At 37.9% G+C, this 23315-nt stretch overlaps 1 protein-coding gene across 1 annotated transcript in view; it reads right to left on the bottom strand.

Annotated features, from left to right (window-relative positions):
• The window catches only part of COL4A1 (collagen type IV alpha 1 chain), a 364281-nt gene that overhangs the window by 176051 nt on the left and 164915 nt on the right, over nt 1–23315 (bottom strand). Inside the window, exons 3-4 of the mRNA XM_053707784.1 lie at nt 6211–6300; nt 6066–6110 (exon numbers count right to left, since the gene is read on the bottom strand). Coding sequence (XP_053563759.1) covers nt 6066–6110; nt 6211–6300 — 135 coding nt within the window. The remainder of the gene's footprint in view (nt 1–6065; nt 6111–6210; nt 6301–23315) is intronic.

The following is a 23315-nucleotide window of genomic DNA, read 5'->3' as shown; positions in this document are numbered from 1 at the left end:
GTTGTGGTGTGATTGAAGAAAATCTTATTTGGCTTACCAATTATTTTAAGAAAAAAATAGAGGTTGGGGTTACTTATTGTTTAAGTTGAGTTTTATTTTGTTTCTGCAGATACTTCACTGAGGGCAAGCTGGGTATGAATTTTTGTGCACTTGGTAGTGCATTGGGCAGTGGTGTGTATTACAGTGCCTTAGGGTGGTTAGCAATTTGGGATTACGGTTTCCTTTGTTGGAAACAATTAAAGGTTGCAGTTGCTAAATGTGTGAGTTAAGTTTTATTTTGATTTTGCAGATACGTCAGGGAGGGCAAAACAGGTGTAGATATTTTGGCACTCGTATGAGCATTGGGCAGAGGTGCGAGATACAGTGGCTAAGGGCGGTCAGTGAATGGGGTTCTGGATTCAAAAGCAAATTTGTGTTAGTTAGGCCAGAGGTACATGGTCTGGGCAGGCCTGCTTGTGTCACTTCAGAAAGTGAAAAAACAGTGAAACCACCCTGACGTGCCTATAATCCATTAGAGAGGAAATAATGAAGGGAGTAAAGCTATGGCTGACATCACAGCAATGATGTTTGATTGGAAATGGCTGAAGATGGTCTGGCACTGGTTCATAGGTTGGTCATACATTATACCTTACACAAAGTAGAGTTTTCTTATGTTGTTAAAGGCAGATCCCTCTGTTCACAGGAAGATTAACTGCTACATGTAGAGGTTAGCTTTGGCCTCCGACGGCTTTGTGATCCCACATGATAATATCATAATCAGGATTCCTTTTTTCTACAAGGCTTACGTGAGGATTGATTTGTTCCTTCAAAACCTCCTTATGATACAAGGGGTGTGTCTTTGGTGGTAGAAATTGCTGTGGCTGGTAATATGACAGGCCTTTAAGGGAGAATAGGCTCTCCTGGCTAAATTCACAGGGCATCTGTTGAAGCATGAGTGGACTCAACTGTAAGACTGAAAAGGGCCAGATAAGAACAGGGGGAAGAACTGCATCTTTCTCCTCAGGCCATTCCAGCCTCAGCCTTTTCAGGTGGCTGCTAATTAGGGAACTCTCTTTCTGCTTGGTGTTTAAAGGACAATAAAGTAAACTTGTCCAAAGTACCGGAGGCTTTTTAGCTTTTTTGCTATCACACCATGTAAACAGAAATAGTGCCTTGTTTATTTTATTTACCTATATATATACTAGGTGATAAATATGTTTATTTTATTTACCTTATATATATACTAGGTGATAAGCCTGCCCAGAGGGCAGTCTATGTTTAAAAAATACAAAGCCCCAAGCTAAAGTTACAAACAATAAAAAAGTAAAATTACAGAAAAAAATTAACAAAACTATCCAAAATAAAAAATTCCAACCTAAACTAATACCCCTTTACAAAAAAAATTTGCCCTCAAAATAAAAACACCCCCTAATCTAATACTAAACTACCAATAGCCCTTAAAAGTGCCTTTTGTAGGGCATTGCCCTAAGTTAAACAGCTCTTTTACCTCTAAAAAATGCTAAGTCCCCCCCCCCAACAGTAAAAACATTCTACCCACCAAACCCCCCAAAACAAAAAAAAAACCTAACACTAAAAAAAACTAAACTACCCATTGCCCCTAAAGGGGCATTTGTATGGGCAGTGTCCTTTAAAGGGCATTCAGCTCTTTTACTGCCCTTAAAAAGGCAATAAGCTCTTTTTTCAAGCCCAAAAAAACCCAAATAAAAAAACACCCCAAAAATTAAAATAAAAAAGCCTAAACCTAAGCCCCAAATATGTACTCACTAATCCTGAAGTCCGGTGGAGAAGGTCTTCTTCCAGACGGATCCATCATCTTCTATCTTCATCTGGAGTGAAGGCGACAAGGAGCGGAGGTGCGGAACTGTGTTCCCGATGCCTGGATCCTCAGCGGAGGTCCTCAGCGGCATGGACGCTCCTCTTAATCTGATGTCTGTCGTAGACTGAAGATTAAATGCAAGGTACCGCAAGGTACCGAGGACCGCCGTCATTGAGGACCGACGCTGAGGATCCAGGCATTGGGAACACAACTCCGCACCTCAGCTCCGCATTGCCTTCACTCCGGATAAAGATAGAAGACGATGGATCCATCTGGAAGAAGACCTTCTCTGCTGCACTTCAGGAACAGCGAGTACCTATTTGGGGCTTAGGTTTAGGCTTTTTTATTTTAATTTTTGAGGTGTTTTTTTTTAGATTAGGGTTTTTTGGGGCTTGAAAAAAAGCTGATTGCCATTTTAAGGGCAGTAAAAGAGCTGAATGCCCTTTCAAGGGCAATGTCTATACAAATACCCCTTTAGGGGCAATGGGTAGTTTAGTTTTTTTTAGTATTAGGTTTTTTTGGGGGGGTTAGGTGGGTGGGGGGTTTTTTACTGTTAGGGGGACTTAGTATTTTTTAGAGGTAAAAGAGCTGTTTAATTTAGGGCAATGCCCTTACAAAAAGCCCTTTAAGGGCTATTGGTAGTTTAGATTAGGGGGTGTTTTTATTTTGGGGGGCTTTTTTTATTTTCATAGGGATTAGGTTTAATTTTTTTCAATTTTTCGATAATTTTGTTTATTTTTTTCTGTAATGTTAGACTTTTTTATTTTTTCTAATTTAATGTTAGGTTTTTTATTTTAATTGTAATTTAGTAGTAATTGGGGGTAATTTAGGGGGTGTTAGGGGCTTAGTAATTAATTACAGGGAGTGCAGAATTATTAGGCAAATTAGTATTTTGACCACATCATCCTCTTTATGCATGTTGTCTTACTCCAAGCTGTATAGGCTCGAAAGCCTACTACCAATTAAGCATATTAGGTGATGTGCATCTCTGTAATGAGAAGGGGTGTGGTCTAATGACATCAACACCCTATATCAGGTGTGCATAATTATTAGGCAACTTCCTTTCCTTTGGCAAAATGGGTTAAAAGAAGGACTTGACAGGCTCAGAAAAGTCAAAAATAGTGAGATATCTTGCAGAGGGATGCAGCACTCTTAAAATTGCAAAGCTTCTGAAGCGTGATCATCGAACAATCAAGCATTTAATTCAAAATAGTCAACTGGGTCGCAAGAAGCGTGTGGAAAAACCAAGGCGCAAAATAACTGCCCATGAACTGAGAAAAGTCAAGCGTGCAGCTGAAAAGATGCCACTTGCCACCAGTTTGGCCATATTTCAGAGCTGCAACATCACTGGAGTGCCCAAAAGCACAAGGTGTGCAATACTCAGAGACATGGCCAAGGTAAGAAAGGCTGAAAGACGACCACCACTGAACAAGACACACAAGCTGAAACGTCAAGACTGGGCCAAGAAATATCTCAAGACTGATTTTTCTAAGGTTTTATGGACTGATGAAATGAGAGTGAGTCTTGATGGGCCAGATGGATGGGCCCGTGGCTGGATTGGTAAAGGGCAGAGAGCTCCAGTCCGACTCAGACGCCAGCAAGGTGGAGGTGGAGTACTGGTTTGGGCTGGTATCATCAAAGATGAGCTTGTGGGGCCTTTTCGGGTTGAGGATGGAGTCAAGCTCAACTCCCAGTCCTACTGCCAGTTTCTGGAAGACACCTTCTTCAAGCAGTGGTACAGGACGAAGTCTGCATCCTTCAAGAAAAACATGATTTTCATGCAGGAAAATGCTCCATCACACGCGTCCAAGTACTCCACAGCGTGGCTGGCAAGAAAGGGTATAAAAGAAGAAAATCAAATGACATGGCCTCCTTGTTCACCTGATCTGAACCCCATTGAGAACCTGTGGTCCATCATCAAATGTGAGATTTACAAGGAGGGAAAACAGTACACCTCTCTGAACAGTGTCTGGGAGGCTGTGGTTGCTGCTGCACGCAATGTTGATGGTGAACAGATCAAAACACTGACAGAATCCATGGATGGCAGGCTTTTGAGTGTCCTTGCAAAGAAAGGTGGCTATATTGGTCACTGATTTGTTTTTGTTTTGTTTTTGAATGTCAGAAATGTATATTTGTGAATGTTGAGATGTTATATTGGTTTCACTGGTAAAAATAAATAATTGAAATGGGTATATATTTGTTTCTTGTTAAGTTGCCTAATAATTATGCACAGTAATAGTCACCTGCACACACAGATATCCCCTTAAAATAGCTAAAACTAAAAACAAACTGAAAACTACTTCCAAAACTATTCAGCTTTGATATTAATGAGTTTTTTGGGTTCATTGAGAACATGGTTGTTGTTCAATAATAAAATGAATCCTCAAAAATACAACTTGCCTAATAATTCTGCACTCCCTGTATTTGCATTGTGGGGGGATTGGCGGTATAGGGGTAAATATATTTATTAGGATTATAGCGATGTGGGGGTTTGGCGGTTTAAGGGTTAATAGGTTAATTAGGGTTTTTGCGATGAGGGGGTTTGGCGGTTTAGGGGTTAATACATTAATTAGGTTTATTGCATTGTGGGGAGTTGGGGGTTTAAGACTTAATAGGTTAAATAGGTTTATTGCGATGTGGGGGGTTGGCGGGTTAGGGGTTAATATTTTAATTATGTTATTTGAGGATTAGGGGTTAATAACTTTATTATTTTGCTATGTGGGGGTTGACGGTTTAGGTTTTTGTTAATACATTGTGCGGGAGGTTAGGTTTTTTTTGTTATACTTTGTGTGGGCGGTTAAGTGTTTTTATTTTTATTTCTTGTGGGCGGTTACGTGTTTTTTATTTATTTTGTGCGGGCGGTTGCGTGTTTTTTTTTTAAAGCTTAGGGTTTGCCTAAGCTGCATCCAGGTGGATTCTGTAAATGGCAGGGTTGAAAAAAAAGAATCCACCCTGCCATTTTCGGAATCCACCTGGATGCAGCTTTGCTGCATTCAGGTGGATTCTTTTGGCTGCATGTGCAATCAACATTCTTTTGGCTGCTTTGCACAGCCAAAATTTCTTTGAGGATGAGTGAGCAACTGTCGACTCCGACGGATACAAACGCAATTAGAGTATAGATAGCTCTATATATATATGTGTGTGTGTGTGTGTGTGTGTGTGTGGCATTAAAAGAGCTTTCAGATGATGACAGTTTCAACTAGCTTTTTATATGAAAAAAATAAAAAAATGAATGTTCATTGGCATCCTCGTATTCTTTTAAGTCCAAACATGTATAAATTTTGTATTATTTTTGATCATTTTAATGTCTTTATCTGCAGCTATCATCATGTTCTTAAATGATGCAATGGGGTAACTCTAATTTGAAATAGTAGAACTTCACAAATTCTCAAAATTGACCTAAAAACTACATTTATTTTGAAAGTAGAAAACCCAAGGTATTTATATACGCCCATATATAGGTCTATTTAACCATTTGGCCATCAAATGTGATCATATAAAAAAATATATATAAAAAAAAAAGTTTCCAATCTTTGTGCTTCTCACTGAAATTATTTCAAACAACGACTGCAGTTATAAGACATATTATTGTGAAAGCTTCTCTAGGATCCCTTTTATTCAGAAAAGGCTGACATGCATGGCTTTGCCATTGATTTTTGGTAATTTGAGTGCTACCAATTGCAGGTGAGCACCAACCCTTCCACTGGCTCCATTGTAAGATTGATACAGACAGTGACAATGTCTGTGTCACTGTCCAAATCGATTGGTGATCTGGCCTTCTGCCCCAGCTGTGGTCCCCACTGTCAAAGCTGACAATGAGGAACTCAGCATGTGCTAGTGTGTTGAACATAGGTACTACATTAATGCAGTAAGCTTGGCAAAGACATGACGTATGAACCTAGGTCCAATAGACCCAATGGATTAAATTCCAAAACTGGTGCTGTATGTTGTTTTGCTTTGAAATGGGTATAGAATAAGTTTGGTTAACCCCTTAAAATTGCTACCCAGGTTCCAGAGCTTCTTTAAGTTTTATTATTTTACTAGTCAGATTCTAGCAAACAATTTATACAGTTGCCTTGTTACTGATTATGATGCTCATTGATAGTGCAACATTTTATAAAGTTATATAAAGCTATATTGAAGTAGTCAAGGATATAGCACATGATATTTTCTCTGTATCGTTAATACAATCATTATTCTGACACAAAATTAGGATAGCCTACTTTATATAACCTGAAAACTATCTTACCCTGGTTCCTTTTGTGCCCGGAAGACCAGGTTCTCCAGTGTCCCCCTGTATAATAATGATAATAATAATAATATTAATGCAGCATGATGACATTAAAAAAAACATCAAAATTTAACTTAATTTTATGGATATACATTTTCTTTACCTTTTGGCCCAATGGTCCTGGTGGTCCCTCTGGCCCTTGCATTCCAGGAAATCCTATTATACCAATTAAACCAGGTAATCCCCTTTCTCCCTGTGAGAAGGAAAATATTTTTTAAAACGTTTATGTAACAAGTGTTAATTATACAAGAATAATTTTGAATGAATAACTGCTATCATCGTTTAACATCATGCCTCAACCCAAAACCCTTGATCCTGTTTTACTTTGTTTTTTTGTTTGCAGCCCTCTGTAATTTCATAATTTACAGATCATCCACCTAATTATTCCCCATGACCACAATTTTAATGTTCCCCTAACCGAACACTGCTAACCACCATATACCAATACCCTAGTGGTTTCTCACACCAACAGGTCCTGTGACCTGTGAGCATTCTTTCCCATTAGCACACAATGCTTACCCTAACACTAGCCACTCCTAGTGGTTTGTCAGGTTTACAGTATTTAAGCAGGCTGTCCAGTATAATTCATACAAAATTACTGGACACTTAAATGTCCATTGTTTAAAGCCTCCTAACCTCTATAGAATACAAATATGGCCCAGAAAGATGTGACACTATGCTGTGTCATACAAACCACTACTGACTCTTTGAGAATGTATAGTGTTTGAATACTGTTGCACAGACCCTCACAGCACATGTGTGTATGCTGCTTAAAAACAGTAATAAAGTTTACTAGAAGCTTTTTTGCTAAAGGAAGTATATTGCAAGAATGCTTTTATATAAAAGTGAGATGCACCCATGCCCATTACTGACCTTTCCATCACTTTAATACACTACTCTGAGCCAGCGGGGTAAATTTTATTTTACTGTAAACTAAGGGTTGTAAAAATATTTCTCTGTGGTTACTACTGGCAGTTTAGGAATGTCAGATCACTGCTGCAAGTTAAGGAAAGTCAAATCGCTGCTGTGTGTATGTTACTAGCAGCCAAAGAAGTAAATAATTTATTTGTTGCTGCTCTATTGTGAAAAATGTATATGGGAGGATCAAGTGTGGGGACAATGTAGAGCTTTGGGGACGTACTATTTTGTGACCCACTACAAGTGCATGGTCACCTACAGGTCGCCCAGTATTTTTGTGGTGGACGGCTTGCAACGCATCTTTTTCTCACAGCTCCACAATGTTGTGCCACGTGAACACCTTTCACAACAACACTAAAGATTCTATCATTTGTAACCTACATTTCCTCTAACACTAACCTTCCTTAACTCAGTATGTTACCCTATTTACACTGCAGCAAATGATGAGGGCAATATGTGCTGCAGACAATGTTACTGCCATCATGTTTCATTAGCATGGCTCAGGACTGGACTGGAACCACAAATAGGCCCAGACATACAAAGGTAGAGCAGCCCACATAAGATCGACCTCTGACAGCTATGTAGCCATAATACACCAAACCTCTCATCTGGCTGCACCTCTGCTTAAGAGCCAGAGGATGCACTTTCTGCTTTACCAATTAGGCAGACTGCAACAGTTTTCCTATTGTTACCCTTATTAAGAGAGGGTGTGGCTCAAGCCCAAATAATAGACCGTCCCACTGGACATTTGCCATGTATGTCCTATGGCCAGTACGGGCCTGGCATGACCAGTATAGCATGTAAGACTTGGGGCATGATTCTCTAAAGCTCTCTGTTCTGGCTATATTCTATAGTATAAGATGCCTCATCAGTATTATGAGGTCCTTCAGGGAATGTTTTAAAGGCATTTTTTATCTTGAGATCTGTGTATCTCATTAAGGGGAGTTCACTAACAGGATTTATTTTAAATACTTGCTTTACAATATCATGCTCAGTAAAATAAGCTGGTGGTTTCTCTCCATGCCATAGAATTGGGCCCTCAAAAATTGTGAGAGAGTTATGGTGAGGTGGTTAGGATAATGAGTTGGTGGTTACAGGTATGAACAGAGGATAGGGTTGCAGGTAGTAGGTTAAATGTCAGCGAGGGGTCTTATGCATTGTAATAATGTCTCATAGATGAATATGTCACAGCACATTACCAGTGTTTGGGGTTATAGTAAGGAGTTAGAATTGGAGTTAATCTTGCAGTTTAGGGACATAATTAGACATTGTTGGCTGTAGTTAAATGGCCATAAACCCCAAATGTTTCTTTCATGATTTAGATAGAGCAAACAACTTTACAATTTACTTCTATTTTAAAATTGCCTTTGTGTTCTTGGTATCCTTTATTGACAATTAGGAAGGTAAGCTCAGGAGTGTGCACGTGTCTACAGCACTATATGGCAGCAGTTTTGCAATAATGTTATACATTAGCAGGAGCACTAGATGGCTGCACTATTTTCTGTCATTTAGTGCTTCAGGCATGTGCACGTTGCCTACCTAGATATCTCTTCAATAAAGAACAACAAGAGAATGAAGCAAATTTGATAACAGAAGTAAAATTTGAAACTTTTTTTTAAATTGTATTCTATATCTGTAGGATAAACCTGTGTTGGCTACATTATTGCTGCTGTTTCTGATACTGATATCACCTTTGCGGTAATATGATTACCTGTCATATTACAGGCACATTAAATATTCTAATAATCACTAAAACCGGGGGGTACATTTTTAGTGTAAAAGAAGCCAATGTTTGAAAGATTTGAAAGAGTGGAGAGAAAAGGCATCTAACATGATGTGCTTTCCAGAGAATTTGTTATACAAAAATAAAACTAAACTGAGTTCGACATTTATCACTGTGGTGAGACAGATTTATAGAAATATTTTTGCACAATAAAACAGACTGATGTAACTAAATAAATACGATAAACTTCTTTAACCAATTTGACTTTTTTTTTCTATGCACAATTGCCAGGTACATTATTGTTTCCCTTTTTTCCACAAGAGGGAGACAAAGCCTAACAATGACTAAAAAAACGAACAAATAATCCAAAATTTCTCTCTTTTTTTTTTTTTAATAGTTTGTATTTTCTGTGTGCTGTATAAGTCTGAACGTTTCGCATATTAATTTATTTTATCTAAAAACAATAAATCATCTCAGTTTGGATTCTATTTTTATAGATGATATAATACAGTACAAGGGTGTTTAGCCATTTCATATTAAAGGTCACATTATAAACATTTTGTGTACTATGTACCTTTAAGCATAATAGGTGTATTTAAATACATTCTAATAATATTAACACAAAATACATTATTAAATGGAATTGCAATGGAAGTATCTAGCAGACATTCAATTCCAGTTATCATTTAATATTGGGGTGCAGGTGTGGTCAACAAGACTACATAATCTCAGTTTAAATTTTATTTTTTTCTAAACCCTTCACAGTATATGTAGTCCTATAATCCATTCATTTTGATGCTAAAAACTCTTTTGGATATGTGACCATGAGTCGTTCACCCAGGATTGTTATTATTTATTAATGTGAAGTGCAGCAGGAACTTCGCCCTCTGTCTTTTTACTGTAGACCCAACAACAGCCACCCTGCCTAAACCAGATCCCTTTTCACTGTGCTAAAAGTCAAGGAGGAGTTTCAAGTTCTAATATAATTGTTAAATTTAGTAAGATAAAGGGAGTGACTAGCTAAAAGGAATAGGGTAGGTATGATAACATAATATATCACAAGAGACAGGGTAGGTATGATAACATAACATATCACAAGGGAACAAGGTAGGTATGATAACATATCACAAGGGAACAAGGTAGGTATGATAACATAACATATCACAAAGGAACAAGGTAGGTATGATAACATAACATATCACAAGGGAACAGGGTAGGTATGATAACATAATATATCACAAGAGACAGGGTAGGTATGATAACATAACATATCACAAGGGAACAAGGTAGGTATGATAACATAACATATCACAAAGGAACAAGGTAGGTATGATAACATAACATATCACAAGGGAACAAGGTAGGTATGATAACATAACATATCACAAGGGAAGAAGGTAGGTATGATAACATAACATATCACAAGGGAACAAGGTAAGTATGATAACATAACATATCACAAGGTAAAAAGGTAGGTATGATAACATAACATATCACAAGGTAAAAGGGTAGGTATGATAACATATCAGAAGGGAACAAGGTAGGTATGATAACATAACATATCAGAAGGGAACAAGGTAGGTATGATAGCATAACATATCAGAAGGGAACAAGGTAGGTATAATAACATAACATATCAGAAGGGAACAAGGTAGGTATGATAACATAACATATCAGAAGGGAACAAGGTAGGTATGATAACATAACATATCACAAGGGAACAGGGTATGTATGATAACATAACATATCAGAAGGGAACAAGGTAGGTATGATAACATAAAATATCAGAAGGGAACAGGGTATGTATGATAACATAACATATCACAAGGGAACAGGGTAGGTATGATAACATATCACAAGGGAACAGGGTAGGTATGATAACATAACATATCACAAGGGACAGGGTAGGTATGATAACATAACATATCACAAGGGAACAGAGTAGGTATGATAACATAACATATCACAGGGGAACAGGGTAGGTATGATAACATAACATATCACAAGGGAACAGGGTAGGTATGATAACATAACATATCACAAGGGAACAAGGTAGGTTTGAAAACATAACATATCACAAGGGAACAAGGTAGGTATGATAACATAACATTTCACAAGGGAACAAGGTAGGTATGATAACATAACATATCACAAGGTAAAAAGGTAGGTATGATAACATATCAGAAGGGAACAAGGTAGGTATGATAACATAACATATCACAAGGTAAAAAGGTAGGTATGATAACATATCAGAAGGGAACAAGGTAAGTATGATAACATAACATATCACATGGTAAAAAGGTAGGTATGATAACATATCAGAAGGGAACAAGGTAGGTATGATAACATAACATATCACAAGGGAACAAGGTAGGTATGATAACATAAAATATCAGAAGGGAACAGGGTAGGTATGATAACATAACATATCACAAGGGAACAAGGTAGGTATGATAACATAACATATCACAAGGGAACAAGGTATGTATGATAACATAACATATCACAAGGGAACAGGGTAGGTATGATAACATAACATATCACAAGGGAACAGGGTAGGTATGATAACATAACATATCACAAGGGAACAGGGTAGGTATGATAACATAACATATCACAAGGGAACAGGGTAGGTATTATAACATAACATATCACAAGGTAAAAAGGTAGGTATGATAACATATCAGAAGGGAACAAGGTTGGTATGATAACATAACATATCAGAAGGGAACATGGTAGGTATGATAACATAACATATCACAAGGTAAAAAGGTAGGTATGATAACATAACATATCACAAGGGAACAGGATAGGTATGATAACATAACATATCACAAGGAAACAAGGTAGGTATGATAACATAACATATCACAAGGTAAAAAGGTAGTAAAAAGGTAGGTATGATAACATAACATATCAGAAGGGAACAGGGTTGGTATGATAACATAACATATCACAAGGGAACAGGGTAGGTATTATAACATAACATATCACAAGGGAACAGGGTAGGTATGATAACATAAGATTTGTTTTATGTATTGCTCCTGCTAGATTCCCTCCATATCAGATTCCTGGACTATTATTAAAGGGACAGTAAACAACTTGTTTCTGCAGAATTGCAATAAATTTACGTTGTGGGTGAGTTTAAAAATGTTTTGCATGCAGTAAGACCTTTTATTGCTATAATTGTTTTTCAGTAGTCAGACTCCACCCACCTTGCCTTATTTGAAGGAGCCAATCAGGACTTGTTACTGGAGTAGTCACAGTTAACCACTGTCATCTTAGTAGCAAAATGGCCATTATTTTGTATTTCCTTATTTGATAATATCTTTTGTGGCCAATTAAGGACAGATATTTGGAAAGGCAAGGCTTGTGAAACCTGCCATGTGCCCTTCCAGTTGTCAGAATTTTCAGGCTTAAAGAGACACAAAACCAAACATTTTTCTTTCATGATTCAAATAGACCATACAATTTAAAATAACTTTAGAATTTACTTTTATTATCTAATTTGCTTTATTCTCTTTTTTATCCTTTGTTGAAGGAGCAGTAATGCACTACTAGTAGCAAGGTAAAAGCCAATGGCATGTGGCATATATGTACAGCCAAGAGCAGCAATACGCTACAAGTAGCCAACTGGTGATTGGTGGCCTAGATGCATCTGCTAACTCCCAGTAGAACATTGTTGCTCCTTCAACAAAGGGTACTAAGAGAATGAACCACATTTTATAATAGAAGTAGAAAGTGGGTTAAATTGTATGCTGTATCTGAATCATGAAAGAAGAAATTTAGGTTTCATATCCCTTTAAACCCTCCAAAGTGGTGTAACACAATTAAAGTTGAGTAACAAGCTCCCATGCCAAAGAAGGTCAGAACTAGTGATCAGCTGATATGTGCATATGCCTTCCATGAGGTTGCATGGAATTTTGTGAGATTTTCATACCACTGTCCAATCCATTTGAAAAGCCACAATAAAGCATTAATCAAATGCTTTCCAAATGCAATAATGCCACAAAACACCCCTATTCCTTGCATGGCGACAATTCCTTATCAATATTCCATTCACTCCCAAAACAATTTTACTGCAGCCTTGTGCAGAATTTTGGAACTTTTTAAATTCTATAAGTTGGACTCAATGCAAACATGTTTGTCTATTTCCAGTGGCATTTATTGGTTGCCAGCAAAGTTTTTTTTCAGAGTTAAAAGATTATTTTGCAAATAATACACAGATGCATTTTTTAAAAAAATGATAATAGTTGTTTAAATAGTGAAGAAACAGGTGTAACGTTTTATTTATATTTATAAAGTAATGGGTGCTATACCATGTTATAAGCTTGTTCTCTTTATCTAATATTCTCTGCTGAGGTCAGTTAGGGACAGTTATAAATAAACTGATAAAGTAACAATCTTATGCTTCCCTTTAGAAATCTAACCATATGAGCGGTCTGCACATGAGGTCACAAGCCTACAGACCTGATTTACTAACTATTTTATCATTTCTAATATTTCCTTATGGTATTTATTCACACCAAATACAATAAGAACCATTTATATTTGTATTTTGGCAGCTCTCACACAAATCTGTAAGAATAGACATATGCTGAACCGTTACAGAACTACAGAATAACAAAGGGTTCTCTTAATAGGAGAATCATGTCAGTACAAGTAATGAAACTAGAGAAAAACATTCCTTAAAAGAACATTGCTCCTTCTTCATAAAGATAGAACACACTGTATATATAGTTATACCGTGGTAATTCCTGGCATCTATGTCAACCCTTATACAATACTCTTTGTTGTACAAACATATTTATTACCCTTATGGTCTTAAAGATTCCTTGAAAAAAATTGAACAGATTGTTCACTGTTTAGCAGATAAAGTAAACTACATATTCTGTAAATTGCAGATGCAATATCAGTCTTTTCCTACATTCTTTTCAATAAATGATCCATTTTATTTAAATTAACATGTTAGAACTGACTTGTGCAACAGCATCTTCCAAAGTATATTTGGGTCTCCACATGTCCAAATTAAATTCTAAGGTCTTATTAAAGTTCTCATTTTCTAATGGGGTATAAAATATATGCAAAAGTATTAGGCCACCATAAGATTTGTGGTTTTAGCAATGGTAAAATGACCATATATAATTATATCTCAGTCTCTTTATTAGAATACTTTCAGAAAATACAGGATATCAGTATGCAGTATTAAAAAAACAGAAAAAAATCTGAAAAAAAGCTAAAGTGGTGGCAAGTATTTAGTGTGACCTCCCCTTACACTTGAGCAATAGCAGGAACCTGGCTCTCGTAAACCCTAATTTATGTAATTGCTAACACCTGTTTTTGTCCTACTATTTCATGTCAAAATGACTGCTGTGTAAAAGGTCTATTACACTAGGTTTGTGCAAGACATGCTTGAGCATTAAATACACATGTGGTAAGAGCTTAATACATTGGAAGCTTGCTAATAAGACCAACTTTGAATCACATCATTCCATTCAAAATGCCAAAGATCACAGAATTCGACAGAGATAAAATCATACTTTTGCATCAGCAAGGCCACTCCCAAAGGGAAATCAGCAAACAAACTGGATACTCAAGTTGTGGTATTCAAGCTGTTATAAAAAAATTTAAAGAATCAGGAGAGTTCAAGGACAAAAAAAGGATTTAAAAGGCAAGTAAACATTCAAAATCTGATGAGAAGTTTCTCAGAGTTTGTTCTTTGAGACATCGGAAGAAGTCCAGCAAGGACCTGACTCAGCAGCTGGCAACTTCATCTGGATGCCAAGTTGAATCGTCTACAGCCCAAAGAAGCTTGATCAGGAATGGTCTTTGTGGAAGGGTAGCAGCCAAAGAACCACTTTTTCAGAAGGGGAACAGGGTGAAAAGGCTACGATATGCTAAAGTTCACAAAGATTGGAATGAAGATTAGTGGAAAAGAGTATTATGGAGTGATGAATCCAAGTTTGAAATTTTTGGGTCCAATCGTCGACAATATGTAAGAAGAAGAGTTGGAGAGAGATGGCAAAATTAGTACTTGCGGCCTTCAGTAAAACATGGCGGAGGGTCTGTCCTGGTTTGGCGATATTGTCCAAATTGATGGAATCATGACTGCTAAAAAGTACAGACAGGCTTTAATCCATCATGCCATTCCTTCTGGAAAACACCTGATTAAGAATGGTTTTATTTTTCAGAATCATAACGATCCCAAACATACTGCTAATGCAGTGAAATCATATTTGGAGATAAAAACAGCTGATAAAACACTGACAGTCATGGACTGGCCTCCACAGAGTCCAGACCTGAATATTATGGAAGCAGTTTGGGATCACCTGGACAGAGAAAGAAATAAAAGACAACCTAAATCTGAAGAAGAACTCTGGGAAGTGCTTATAGAAGCCTGGTATAATATAACAGAAGATTACTTTTCAAAACTTCAGTACAGTCTCCCCCTAAAAAACTGTCAGCATAACCGCTTGTGAAAAGTCTGGACACCTCTGTGTTCCATAAGCAACACTCATTAAAGGGACATTGTACACTAGATTTTTCTTTGCGTAAATGTTTTGTAGATGATCCATTTATATAGCACATATATGAGTATTTTTGTAACAATGTATAGTTTTGCTTATTTTTTAATAACATTGTGCTGATTTTCAGACTCCTAACCAAGCCCCAAAGTGTCAGATGTATACACCGCTTTACAGACTAAAGCTGGCTCCTGTTTGTCTAATCTGTCTTTTCACATGCAGGGAAGGGGGGAGTGTCTGCTCACAGCCCCTTTTACTGGGTGTTCCAGCTAACCTCATCAACAGTGCTAAACTTGGAGCTTTTAAGTAAGTTTTTAAACGGTTTTATACTGGATTTTTAGATCAGTATTTGTGCATATTCTTCTTTATAGTAGTGTCTATTATATGCAGTTATACGAAAATTGGTGTTTACTGTCCCTTTAAAGCTTTTGAGGCCTTATTAAGTCACTGTCCAAAATCAAACTCATGTGCTAAACATTACTGTTACATACTACACATACTCACACTTTCTTCCTCACATATAAAACAAGGTTTAATCTTTTACATGAGACAAGTGTTTGACCACAAATAAAAACAAGACATCAAGTTCCTAATAATTATTTATTATATATGTTGTATAAATTAGCTCCAACATATATGGAACATTTTGTCCAGACACAGATGATTACTATGTCAGCTGCGCTCACATAATGACACACCCTTCCTTGCATGACTTGGATCCATGTTATTGTTCTGAGTTTAGGACATTGCACCAGGAAAACATTATTCTCTTTGTAGTTGCTTTTAATAACTGTTACAGCTGGATTACCCATTTATAAGTATGACAATGTGATTAGGAAACATATGCAGTTTGAAAAACAATGTTTCTGTAAATAGAAAGCACTGTACAAGATATCACTGTGTGATGTTAAATATTGCTATTCAGCTTCCTCTGGGCAATGAGCCACACTCTGTACTGTAGTATTGTAAGTGTGTTGGGTGCATTCAAATGTATTTTCATTAAAATATATTTGCAGAAAATAAGTGAACATTCCAGTCAATCCTGTATAAGGTTATAAACTCATCCTCTGCACATCATATATAGCCTAATATTCACCCACAAGAAGAAAAGATCTAGGCTACACATGTATGTGATATAACACATGCCCTAACCTCTCCACCCACCAGAGCAGAACATCTAGGCTCCATACTTACATTTAACATATGCCCTAACCTCTCCACCCACCGGAAAACAATATTTAGGCTTTACACACGTGTAATGTAATACATGGCCTAATCTCTTCACCCACCAGAGCAGAAGGTTCAATGGTCAATCCCAATCCTTTAGGAAAAAAAAAAAACTTTTCACAAAGAGCAGACCTTTTAGTCAAAAACACATGAAATATATGCACTAACATTTCCATACAGCAGAGCAGAACATCTATATTTCTACACAGACATGGTGATGGCACACACGCTAGAGCAGAACATTCAGTCACACACAGATGTAGAACACATGCCCTAATCTCTCCACACTACAGAGCAGAACATTTAGTCACACACAGACGTAGAACACATGCCCTAACCTCTCCACACGCCAGAGCAGAACATTCAGTCACACACAGACGTAGAACACATGCCCTAACCTCTCCACACGCCAGAGCAGAACATTCAGTCTCATGCAGACGTAGAACACATGCCCTAACCTCTCCACACTACAGAGCAGAACATTCAGTCACACACAGATGTAGAACACATGCCCTAACCTCTCCACATGCCAGAGCAGAACATTCAGTCTCACACAGACGTAGAACACATGCCCTAATCTCGCCACACACCAGAGCAGAACATTCAGTCTCACACAGATGTAGAACACATGCCCTAACCTCTCCACACTCCAGAGCAGAACATTCAGTCACACACAGATGTAGAACACATGCCCTAACCTCTCCACATGCCAGAGCAGAACATTCAGTCTCACACAGACGTAGAACACATGCCCTAATCTCGCCACACACCAGAGCAGAACATTCAGTCTCACACAGATGTAGAACACATGCCCTAACCTCTCCACACTCCAGAGCAGAACATTCAGTCTCACACAGACGTAGAACACATGCCCTAACCTCTCCACAGGCCAGAGCAGAACATTCAGTCACACACAGATGTAGAACACATGCCCTAACCTCTCCACACTCCAGAGCAGAACATTCAGTCACACACGGATGTAGAACACATGCCCTAACCTCTCCACATGCCAGAGCAGAACATTCAGTCTCACACAGACGTAGAACACATGCCCTAACCTCGCCACACACCAGAGCAGAACATTCAGTCTCATGCAGACGTAGAACACATGCCCTGACCTCTCCACACTCCAGAGCAGAACATTCAGTCACACACAGACGTAGAACACATGCCCTAACCTCTCCACACTCCAGAGCAGAACATTCAGTCTCATGCAGACGTAGAACACATGCCCTAATCTCTCCACACTCCAGAGCAGAACATTCAGTCAAACACAGACGTAGAACACATGCCCTAATCTCTCCTCACTCCAGAGCAGAACATTCAGTCTCATGCAGATGTAGAACACATGCCCTAACCTCTCCACACTCCAGAGCAGAACATTCAGTCTCACACAGACGTGGAACACATGCCCTAACCTCTCCACAGGCCAGAGTAGAACATTCCATCACACACAAACGTAGAACACATGCCCTAACCTCTGCACACTTTAGAGCAGAACATTCAGTCTCACACAGATGTGGAACACATAACCTAATCTCTCCACACTTTAGAGCAGAACATTCAGTCTCACACAGACGTGGAACACATGCCCTAATCTCTCCACAGGCAGAGCAGAACATTCAGTCTCACACAGATGTGGAACACATACCCTAACTTCTCCACACTTTAGAGCAGAACATTCAGTCTCACACAGACGTGGAACACATGCCCTAATTTCTCAACAGGCAGGACAGAACATTCAGTCTCACACAGACATGGAACACATGCCCTAATCTCTCCACATGCCAGAGCAGAACACAGATGTGGAGCATGTAATTTTAAGACACTTTTAAATGCACTTCTACTTTCAAATGTGCTTCATTCTCTCGGTATCCCTTGTTGAAAAAGAAAACGCACATATCCTACACTATTGGGAGCTAGCTGCTGATTGGTACATGCTCACATATGTCTCTTGTGATTGGGTAACTAGATGTGTAAAGATGGCTGCCAGTAGTGCAATGCTTATTATTCAGCAAAGGATAACAAGATAATGAAGCAAATTTGATTATAAAAGTAAATTGGAAAGTTGTTTAAAATTGTATGTTCTATCCAAATCATGAAATAAAATTTTGGGTTTTCCTGTCCCTTTAAGTATAGGGACATTTTTCACCACACCAATAATAAAAAAAAGTGTTGTTTATCAATAATGAATATTGCTGATTATAACTATGTCTATATTGAAAAGAGCTGATCTGCAGCCATTAACAAACCAATAATTATCAAACGATAGGCAGTGATCAACTTTTTTTTTCATTCCTAAATTGTATGATCAATAACCACTCTTGTGGAAGCCAAGTCATTTGCATTATTTAATTAAATAGTTATTTCAGTACTAATTAATTTAGTACTAATTTGCAGCATGAACTGAATCAGTTACTACAGAACAACAGGGAACATCAAACTACTCACTGAAATATTTACTGACTGCTGTGCACTGGAGATATTTAAACTTTTAATGCCTCATCAGTGAGCATAGCATAGATATTTAAAAGAAGATTTTCTCATTTTTTCCCACATACATACTTTTCTTTGAAAAATTCAGTGTCATGCCCTAACCTCTCCACACACCAGAGCAGAACATTCAGGCTCACAAAGACGTAGAACACATGCCCTAACCTCTCCACACGCCAGAGCAGAACATTCAGTCTCACAAAGACGTAGAACACATGCCCTAACCTCTCCACACACCAGAGCAGAACATTCAGTCTCACACAGACATAGAACACATGCCCTAACCTCGCCACACACCAGAGCAGAACATTCAGTCTCACACAGACGTAGAACACATGCCCTAACCTCTCCACAGGCCAGAGCAGAACATTCAGTCACACACAGACGTAGAACACATGGGGTAGGAGAGTGACGTCGCTACAGCCTGAAGGGGGTGTGTGCGCTGCTATCCAATTGCAGCCCCAAGAAATCGGCAAAAGAAAAGAGAAGCACTGTTGGCGTGGTGCCAGCTAGAAATGCGGATCAAGCCCAATCCAAATAGTAGAAGGTAGAGGGAAGCAGCACTCTTACTCCATAGTCCTTAAAATCCAAAAAGTTTATTTCTAAAAATGTTTAAAACACGTAGAAAAGTAGACAAGCACAGCACAATACAAATGCAAGCTATACAGGTGGAGGGGGGGGAGCAAATCCTTACATGTTTCGTGCTATGCAGCACTTAATCATAGGATAGCTCACCACCTGTGCAGCACACCTTTAAAGGAGCAATGGCCAATCATTCAAAGCCATAGTATACCCAAAATGAATGTCTTAAAGGCATACTGCACAGGTGTGAGAAGAAATGGTGTAACATAATAATACAGAAAAAGTACTTATTACATAAGAAGTACAGAAATGAAAGTAAAAATAAAAATAAAAATGAATGTAAAAAACACATCAATAAATCATGTTACACAAGATCCGAATTAGTCTCAAAAAGAAAAATAATTGTAATTGTAAATCTGATTATAAATCTAAGACAGATGAGATATAGTAATGAAAGATATATATCTATGTCATCATATACACAAGGCAAGACAAAAATGTTTTCAAAGGCAATAAAGTACAAGTCAAATGGAATATACAACTTTTGATAAAACCTTAAAAAAAGTGGTATTGATTTTTCAGAATGTCATGCACTGATTGTGTTCATATTCACATTACCATGTTAACAGTGGGATTGAAAAAACTGAACATAACTTATGTTTTCAGAAATCAGAATTTTGGAGTCTGATATACATATGTTATAAGTGTATTATAAAACTGTCATATTTTTTTTTTCATATTTTTTCATATTTTTTCATATTTTTTCATATCCCTTCATATTTTTTCACAGTGGTCGATAAATACAAAAATAAAAAAAGTTAATGTGAAAACATATACAGATATGTATAATTGTATATATCAAGGTGTCAAAATATGACGATATGTGAATGTAATACTAAATATATTTAGAATGAGAGTAAGAGTAAAGCAAAAATATAAACTAAATAAATAAATAATTTCTGATGAATATTCTTGATATGACTACGACAATGGGTGTCTACATAGATGGGACTTATTTAAGATGGCACAAGTTACTCAACAAAGTAACTAATGTCCCATTCTTTATTTAGACCAAAAGGTACCCTCGTGTTAAGTTTCCAAATCCAAAAAAGTTCTTTCTTGGACAATATATTGTAAATGTTTCCTCCCCTAATGGGCTTTTTGGCTATGTCTATTACTTTAACAGTACATTTTGGCTGATCAGTAAAATGTATGCAATTGAAATGTCTTGCTGCACTCGAATCCTTGTTATAATTTTTAATATGATTTATTGATGTGTTTTTTACATTCATTTTTATTTTTATTTTTACTTTCATTTCTGTACTTCTTATGTAATAAGTACTTTTTCTGTATTATTATGTTACACCATTTCTTCTCACACCTGTGCAGTATGCCTTTAAGACATTCATTTTGGGTATACTATGGCTTTGAATGATTGGCCATTGCTCCTTTAAAGGTGTGCTGCACAGGTGGTGAGCTATCCTATGATTAAGTGCTGCATAGCACGAAACATGTAAGGATTTGCTCCCCCCCCTCCACCTGTATAGCTTGCATTTGTATTGTGCTGTGCTTGTCTACTTTTCTACGTGTTTTAAACATTTTTAGAAATAAACTTTTTGGATTTTAAGGACTATGGAGTAAGAGTGCTGCTTCCCTCTACCTTCTACTACGTAGAACACATGCCCTAACCTCTCCACACTCCAGAGCAGAACATTCAGTCACACACAGACGTAGAACACATGCCCTAACCTCTCCACATGCCAGAGCAGAACATTCAGTCTCACACAGAGACGTAGAACACATTCCCTAACCTCGCCACACACAAGAGCAGAACATTCAGTCTCACACAAACGTATTACACATGCCCTAACCTCTCCACACTCCAGAGCAGAACATTCAGTCACACACAGACGTAGAACACATGCCCTAACCTCTCCACACTCCAGAGCAGAACATTCAGTCTCATGCAGACGTAGAACACATGCCCTAATCTCTCCACACTCCAGAGCAGAACATTCAGTCTCATGCAGACGTAGAACACATGCCCTAATCTCTCCACACTCCAGAGCAGAACATTCAGTCTCACACAGACGTAGAACACATGCCCTAATCTCTCCACACTCCAGAGCAGAACATTCAGTCTCATGCAGACGTAGAACACATGCCCTAATCTCTCCACACTCCAGAGCAGAACATTCAGTCACACACAGATGTAGAGCACATGCCCTAATCTCTCCTCACTCCAGAGCAGAACATTCAGTCTCATGCAGATGTAGAACACATACCCTAACCTCTCCACACTCCAGAGCAGAACATTCAGTCTCACACAGACGTGGAACACATGCCCTAACCTCTCCACAGGCCAGAGTAGAACATTCAGTCACACACAGACGTAGAACACATGCCCTAACCTCTCCACACTTTAGAGCAGAACATTCAGTCACACACAGACGTAGAACACATGCTCTTAACTCTCCACACTTTAGAGCAGAACATTCAGTCTCACACAGATGTGGAACACATGCCCTAACCTCTCCACACTTTAGAGCAGAACATTCAGTCACACACAGACGTAGAACACATGCCCTAATCTCTCCACACTTTAGAGCAGAACATTCAGTCTCACACAGACGTGGAACACATGCCCTAATCTCTCCACAGGCAGAGCAGAACATTCAGTCTCACACAGACGTGGAACACATACCCTAATCTCTCCACACTTTAGAGCAGAACATTCAGTCTCACACAGACGTGGAACACATGCCCTAATCTCTCCACAGGCAGAGCAGAACATTCAGTCTCACACAGATGTGGAACACATGCCCTAACCTCTCCACAGGCAGGACAGAACATTCAGTCTCACACAGACATGGAACACATGCCCTAATCTCTCCACAGGCAGGACAGAAAATTTAGTCTCACACAGACATGGAACACATGCCCTAATCTCTCCACATGCCAGAGCAGAACACAGATGTGGAGCATGTAATTTTAAGACACTTTTAAATGCACTTCTACTTTCAAATGTGCTTCATTCTCTCAGTATCCCTTGTTGAAAAAGAAAACACACATATCCTACACTATTGGGAGCTAGCTGCTGATTGGTACATGCTCACATGTGTCTCTTGTGATTGGGTAACTAGATGTGTAAAGATGGCTGCCAGTAGTGCAATGCTTATTCTTCAGCAAAGGATAACAAGATAATGAAGCAAATTTGATTATAAAAGTAAATTGGAAAGTTGTTTAAAATTGTATGTTCTATCCAAATCATGAAATAAAATTTTGAGTTTTCCTGTCCCTTTAAGTATAGGGACATTTTTCACCAAACCAATAATAAAAAAAAGTGTTGTCTATCAATAATGAATATTGCTGATTATAACTATTTCTATATTGAAAAGAGCTGATCTGCAGCCATTAACAAACCAATAATTATCAAACAATAGGCAGTGATCAACTTTTTTTTCATCCCTAAATTGTATGATCAATAACCACTCTTGTGGAAGCCAAGTCATTTGCATTATTTAATTAAATAGTTATTTCAGTACTAATTAATTTAGTACTAATTTGCAGCATGAACTGAATCAGTTACTACAGAACAACAGGGAACATCAAACTACTCACTGAAATATTTACTGACTGCTGTGCACTGGAGATATTTAAACTGTTAATGCCTCATCAGTGAGCATAGCATAGATATTTAAAAGAAGATTTTCTCATTTTTTCCCACATACATACTTTTCT

Source organism: Bombina bombina, chromosome 3 (assembly GCF_027579735.1).
Source record: "Bombina bombina isolate aBomBom1 chromosome 3, aBomBom1.pri, whole genome shotgun sequence".
NCBI classification, from domain to species: domain Eukaryota; kingdom Metazoa; phylum Chordata; class Amphibia; order Anura; family Bombinatoridae; genus Bombina; species Bombina bombina.
Note: the sequence above shows the minus strand (reverse complement) of the source record. Positions and strands in the feature narration are given on the sequence as shown.